This window comes from Rutilus rutilus (assembly GCF_951802725.1).
Source record: "Rutilus rutilus genome assembly, chromosome: 5".
NCBI lineage: Eukaryota > Metazoa > Chordata > Actinopteri > Cypriniformes > Leuciscidae > Rutilus > Rutilus rutilus.
Window position 1 is genome coordinate 31491739 of NC_140213.1, and position 7348 is coordinate 31499086.

The 7348-nt window shown below is 38.8% G+C and overlaps 1 protein-coding gene across 1 annotated transcript in view; it reads left to right on the forward strand.

The window, feature by feature from the left end:
* kcp (kielin cysteine rich BMP regulator) overlaps positions 1–7348 on the forward strand; it is a 61448-nt gene that overhangs the window by 52452 nt on the left and 1648 nt on the right. Inside the window, exons 44-49 of the mRNA XM_084409171.1 lie at positions 305–577; positions 2018–2190; positions 2791–2902; positions 3555–3656; positions 3997–4161; positions 4417–4714. Of these exons, the coding sequence (XP_084265297.1) occupies positions 305–577; positions 2018–2190; positions 2791–2902; positions 3555–3656; positions 3997–4161; positions 4417–4714 (1123 nt within the window). The remainder of the gene's footprint in view (positions 1–304; positions 578–2017; positions 2191–2790; positions 2903–3554; positions 3657–3996; positions 4162–4416; positions 4715–7348) is intronic.

The following is a 7348-nucleotide window of genomic DNA, read 5'->3' on the forward strand; positions in this document are numbered from 1 at the left end:
TATTGTTACCTCAGGATGGGCATCCCAATATAGAAACAGGGAATTAGCACTGATGCTGTTTATAGCATTGTAAGCAAAAGGTGATCATGTGATGATCGTACTATATCATCAGATATAATTGTAAAACGTTTATTATGATTGGCTAAAGAATACTAGGCTAAACAAATCTCACATCAAGCAAACGAACCAAACTCTCCAACAGAATCGCATCTTCACCAAAAGTTCTAGAGACACATTTATTGATTGTTTAATGCAGTAGTAAGCACATTTTAAAGTAACTCATATGTGTGTGTGTGTGTTTTAGCAAGGGCACATCGAGTGTGATCTGCAGGAGTGTCCTCCTCTTGATTGTCCGGATGGATCAGTCAAAGTGAAGAACCCTGGGAAGTGCTGTCTAGAGTGCAAAGGCATCACAACTGTAGTGCACTCCATAGACACTGGTGCACAGTGTGTGTATGAGGGACAGCTGTACAGCCCCAATGACCACTGGGAGGTGGACGAGTGTACGACCTGCACCTGTGTGTACGGAGACGTGCACTGCCAAACCCAGAGATGCCCAACGCTCACGTGTGCCTCGGTAAGATGACGATATACACCTTTGAGGTTATATTAATGAGGACTTCACATAGTTTGTAGCTTGTCGACAGGCTTTTAAATGTAGGTCCCTGTGAGTCCTTAAAAAGTCATACTTTTAGTTTTTATCAATTTTAAGGTCATAAAAAATGTTTTATATATCTTAAATGGGAGAAGAAAGGTCTTAATTACCATTTCAACAGGTCTTAAATTGAATAATACGGTTCTAGAATATTATATATAGTCATATTTTACTCATCCCTTTTCTTAAAAGCAAGATTTATAAAATTATAAACTTTACATTTTAGACTTTAAAGGGGACCTATTATGCAAAGTTCACTTTAATAAGATGTGTGTCCACAGTGTGTGTAAACAACCAGCCTATAATGGTAACAATCCAACCACTCCTTTTTTATATAATATCCATAAATCATAAACAGTCTCTCTAAACAAGCAGTTCCAGAAGCCCAGTCCATGACTGGTGACGATTTGCCCTGTTAGCATATATAACGCCCTGAGTGATCCGCAGCAGTCCGCCATTTCTGTTTCCTCGCTGTAGCAAAGTAGGAAGTTGTAACTTCTTCCTAAATCCCTCCATCTGTGTCCGGCTCCGGTTCAAACATTTAAGGCTGAACACGGTTAGTGACAATTTCTGGATTATGGCTGCGTGACAATCTCCAGTTTTGTTGTTGCTGGAGAATCCGAAGCATGAGCTGTAAAGGTTCTGTAAAGGTTCCTCTTCTGGAAAGACTGGTAAGAGCAGCAGCTCATTTGCTTTTAAAGGAACACACGAAAACTAGTCTGGCTATCACCAGACCAAGCTCAATCTTTTAAGATTGAACATTAGTCTGGGCAGTCTGGGCATAGTTCAAATGACTGTACTCAATTGGATAGTCTTTCAACCAATCAGACCAACGATCCAGGTGACGTACTTTGCAGCGAAAACTCCAGGCAGGAAATGTGTCAACAAACGTGTTGGTTTGTAGAATGTACAGGTTTCCAGCCTGAGCTGTAGGGCGAAATCAAATCGCCGGCAGATCGGGCTGGGTTTACCCAGTCTACATGAAAACGGCAAATAGGGGCAAAATTCTATAGCTATAATAATGATATGTGATGTATTTTGAGCTGAAACTTCACAGACACATTCTGGGGAGACCAGAGACTTAAATTATATCTTGTGAAAAGGGGCATAATAGGTCCCCTTTAAAACATTTGTATCAAAATTTTTATTTGAACTGCAAAGTTGTTTTTATAGTCATTTTATGTTTTTTACAGTAATTTTAGAGGTTTACCATAAACATGTGCAAGTCTTAAAAAGCCTTAAATTTTATTTTAAAAACCATGCAGACTCACAAGTGAGGGTACTATATTAAGGACAAGGACTTTTTGGGCCCCTCTCAGGTATAATCCGTCTGGATATACAGTAGCATTTGTGTGTTTGTAGGATGAAACTCCGGCCCTGGTTCCTGGAATGTGTTGTCCTCACTGCATTCCCCATCCCGCCACCTGCATTGTGTTTGGAGACCCTCACTATCGAACGTTTGATGGAAAGATGGTGAACTTCCAGGGGACGTGCACATATGTTCTGGCTCAGGACTGTGAGGGCGGAGACTTCAGGTGCTCAGAATATTCTCTCACTCACATCTACACTACTGTTCAAATATTCAGGGTCAGTAAGATTGTACTTATATTCAGCAAGGATGCATTAAATTGATCAAAAGTGACTAATGATATTTAAAATGTTACAAAAAAAGATTTCGATTGTTGTTTTGGACTTTCTGTCCATCAAAGAATCATTACAAAAGTATCACAGACTGTGTCAACAGAAATATTAAACAGCACAGCTGTTTTTTTTTAACATTGATAATAATAATAAAAAAGTTTATTGAGCAGCAAATCAGAATCTTAGAATGATTTCTCAAGACTGTAATGATGCTGAAAATTCAGGAATAAGTTGCATTTTAAAATATATTACAAATGAAAACAATTTCAATTTTAAATTGTAATAATATTTCACAATATTTCTGTTTTTACTGTATTTTTTAATCAAATAAATGCAGCCTTGGTGAGCATAAGAGACCTTATCAAAACTGTTAAAAAAACGTTCCTACCCCAACTTTGGAAGAGTAGTGTATACTGTTCATTAGAGGGATAGTTCACACAAAAATTTCACACAAAATTAGTCTAAACAGACGTGTGTGTATGTGTGTGTGCCAGTGTCCATGTGTCTAATGAGGACCGGGGACGAAGGGGAGTGTCTTGGACTAAAGAAGTGACCGTGTTTATTGGAGATGTTGTGGTGCAGTTGTTTCAGGACTGGATTGTCAAGGTAATATGCGTCTAGGCCTGTTCACACTAAGAATGTTAACTATAACGATAAATATATTAGCGTCCACTAACAGGCCTTTACAGTGTGCTTTTCACCATACACCATACAAATGTTATTTTTCCTATATGTACTTTTTATAGTATAATACTATTTTTGTTTTTTTATAGTATTTTGAATCGTTTTTTGTATGAATATTCACTTGTCATGATGTCATTGTCGCAGTTCCATCTTCTTTCTTACACATACAGACATGATTTTAGCTGATATAATTAGCTAAATATGGGATTCTCAAACTTTTATGACAGCCAAAGCCGCTTTGACCTAAAATATTTATTTGAAGTATTCCCAGAGATTTTAATTTAATATTTCAATATTTAAAAAACACATTTGCATTGTTTACAGTTCTCTGATTTTGTTTAATGGTCACATGACATGCAGGTAAATGTTTTTAATAAGTGTTTTATTTTGTAATTTTTTTACATTTTTCGTTAATTATCATGTTTTCATCAACTAATGAACCCCTACAGTTTCTTTGTAAAACCCAAATTTAAGAAAAGATGAGCTAAATTATCAATTTACCTTCAGCTTTTCTTTACACACTTTTATCAGTGTTGAATATTGTTGCTTGTTTTCCTTTTCTTCGATACGTCAGGTTGATTATCAACCCGTCTCCCTGCCGTTTCTTAAAGAGCCGTATGTTTACCTGGAGCGCAAGACCAACACCATCCTCCTAAACACCAATGTTGGGCTGAAGGTACAGTTTCACTCTGGGTTTAATCTTCTAAAGGAAAGAAACATCATGAACAAGATATATATGAAGTGTTTCTTTATTGCAATGAGATGAAATATAGGGCAAACAGAGATGTTTGAGAAGTTTCTTTCTTAGATTTTTCTCCTGAGAAAAAAGACCCATGGTTATCTAGAGCTCAGATTTGCTAAAATGCTAAAGATCAAAATTGAGATTTCAAGATGAATTCAAACATTTCTCATAAAATTCTTTCCAGACCACATCATCTATTTTTATTAATTTGTAATATTTTATTTCATTTTTTTATAGCACTTTTTATTTGTTTATTCGATGATTGTGATTTAAGGTGTTGTGGAATGGCCGGTCTCATGTGGAAGTTAGCGTTCCTGGTACCTACAAGAAGCACATGTGCGGTTTATGTGGCAACTTCAATAACTACCCTCACGACGACATGAAACTTCGCAATGGACAAATCGCCAAATCCGAAGCAGCTTTCGGAAACAACTGGAAGGTTAAAACACTAATCTTCATGCTGTATGTGTTGATTGATATGTGGGTTTGTAGTTGACTAGCAAAAGTAGAAATGTGACAGTAGAGAATGCGGGAAGGGGATTGGGATATGGTCGTTTTCAAACCTGGTTTTCCCTTTTTAACACCAAGGCTCAACATGTCTGAAGAACGCATTCTAGTCACAAAATCTTGTATTGTAATTAGTTAATATATTTCAAATGTGAAATATTAATGTTAAATATCATTTTCCTTGCAGGTGGGGAGTGTAAATTCAAGTGTTCAGTGTTCTGATGTGAAAAACATTAATCCGTGTCAGGAGGCTGGATACTCTGCCCGTAAGACCGCAAATGCTCGCTGCACAGTGCTGAAGTCGCCCGTGTTTGAGCGTTGTCATAAGGTGGTGCCACCCGAGATGTTCTTTGCATCATGTGTGTATGATCTGTGCGCCTGCGGATCCAATATGGATGAGTGTCTGTGTGACGTGTTGGAGGCTTACGCGTCCCAGTGCCGTGAAGCCGGGGTTATCCTGCAGTGGAGGTCGCCGACACTCTGCGGTGAGTGAGATGCAGTTAACTGTCACCCTCCTTTTTGAGCATAGACGTGAAAATGCACTATCCAAACTTAAATGGTTGTAATTCATTAATGCTTGGGAATGTTATGGTTGGTCTCGTTTTAAAGAAGACACTCAGCAGATTATTGCTGAAGTGAAAGCACTTCAGAAAAGGAAAGTGTAAAGAAGTTTAAAGTCCTATAGAGTCCTTTTATAGAAGTTTGATACCTTTTTAAGGAGTCCACTAAAAGGTTTTAAAGTACTGTTTCCATGGTAATGCAATGTCCGATTTCAAAAAGGTTTTCACAGGATGAATTTTGAGTTTTTAAGCTTTCAAATGATACCTAATTTATGAAGATTACTAAAATGTAACGGGAGCTTTGTAACGTTGACACTGTCATTGAATTGAATCTAATTGATTCAATTGAGCCTTCTGTAGAGCTGCTTTATAGCTAAATTGGATTTGTTTCTTAATTGATGAACATTGCAACAATTACTATGTTTACAAGCAACCTCATAGTGTGATTTATAATGAGATTTAGGCAATTTTGAGATTAAACTTTAGGATACCTCATGTAAACATAATACTTCGATCAATAAAAAAAACTGAGTCTGGATATGAACGAACCAGTAAACAAATCCATGTACGCTGGAAGAACTTGGACAGTAACACTGTCACTAACTCAGTATGTGAGTTAGGTTTATTATAGTTAACTAAAACTAAAACATAAAAAGAACTTTAACTGAAATTAAATAAAATATACAAAACCTTAAATTTATTTTATTTCCGTTAGTATAAAAATGCAAACTGATTCCAAATGAATGAATAAAAACTATAATCGTATCATTATACGAAAATAATACTCTGAAAAAAATTAAATGATGTTTGTTCATCATTTGTGCTGTGCATTGGGTTATGTAAATAATGGCAGTAAAATGCCGTCTTAGTTACTGATGTAACCCTCATTCCCTGCTGGAGGGAACGGAGACGATATGTCGACTGGCAAATGGGGTCTCACTTGGGAGCCCCCAAGTAAGAAAAAACAGCCTGTGGAATTGGCGCGTGGAATTTGCATGCGGAGCCACTCCCCCGTACATACGGGTATATAAGATGAAGGCATGCATCCACTCATTCATATTTATGCTGAGCAGCCGAGACGAGGGCCCAGGCCGTTCAGCGGTGGTTCAGGGTTGTGGCAGGGGGGACATAACATCTCCGTTCCCTCCATCAGGGAATGAGGGTTACATCAGTAACCATCTGTCAGTCACTACAACGTTATGTTGAGTTGTAACCTACCCAGCACCCCATGTAAGCCCAGAATGTAAGTCCTCACTGCCAGCGGGATGGAAGGGTCAAGGCTTACCATAGCGTTGCTCACTGCCAGACCATGCCCTGTACGGCCCAGAGATTGAGGAAGCTGCTCTTTCATAGAAAATGTGTATGTACGGCAAAACAAAAAAGAAAAAAAACACCTCCTGGTCGAGAGCAGCTCCCCACATCTCTGGGCTGTACGTATCAGGGCCTCTTAGAGAGACATTTGGAAGGTTTAGCGGCCTGGGGGACGGGCTGCTTCGCCTTCCTGCGGGAAGCTCGACGGGGCAGCCGGGGTGTTGTCTCCGGTCGTGCCGGAGCAGATGTACTATTGGGTGAACTGGCAGTGGGCGAGATCACACATACCAAAACAAAAACCGACTGACAACACGGAACGTGTAAAATAATAAATAAAATAACTGGCTGTAAAAGTGTTTTTCAAATAAACGAGTATGTGAACTTAGCATGTTTCCGAAATATCTGCAAACATATTATGGTATTTTCATGCTTTAGTAGAGTAAAATAGTTGCCACCTTTAAAGGGATACTCCACTTTTTTTGGAAATAGGCTCATTTTACAATGTTGAGTTGAGTTTTACCGTTTTCGAATCCATTCACCCGAACTCCGGGTCTGGCGGTACCACTTTTAGCATAGCTTAGCATAGATCATTGAATCGGACAAGACCATTAGCATCTCTCTCAAAAAAATGACCAAAGAGTTTCGATATTTTTCCTATTTAAAACTTGACTCTTTTGTAGTTACATCGTGTACTAAGACCGACAGAAAATGTAAAGTTGAGATTTTCTAGGCTGATATGGCCAGGAACTATACTCTCATTCCTGCGTAATAATCAAGAAACTTTGCTGCCGTACCATGAGTCCAGCAGGCGTAATGATATGACGCAGCGCCTGAAAATAGGTCTAATAGGTTAGACAAACCTAGTCCCGGTCACGTTGGAAGTTACCGAGCTGGGGACTATTTTCAGGCGCTGCGTCATATCATTACGCCTGCTGGACTGCCAAAACCACTGAATGCTCCCTCTTCACCAATGTGAATGATCTCTGCAGCACACTCATTGCTTGCTGATTTGAAGAGTGATTGCTGTGCAACCATTTGGCTACAAAGCAAAAATCTGTATGAGTGGATGCGTGCCACCATCTTATATACCCGTATGTATGAGGGAGTGGTTCGGCATGCAAATTCATCTTGCCAATTCCTTTGGCTGTTTTTCTAAAACTCAGAGGTGATTGGGGCTCCCAAGTGAGACCCCATTTGTCAGTCGACATAATATTGTAGTGACTGACAGTGACAGATGGGAAACCGCAA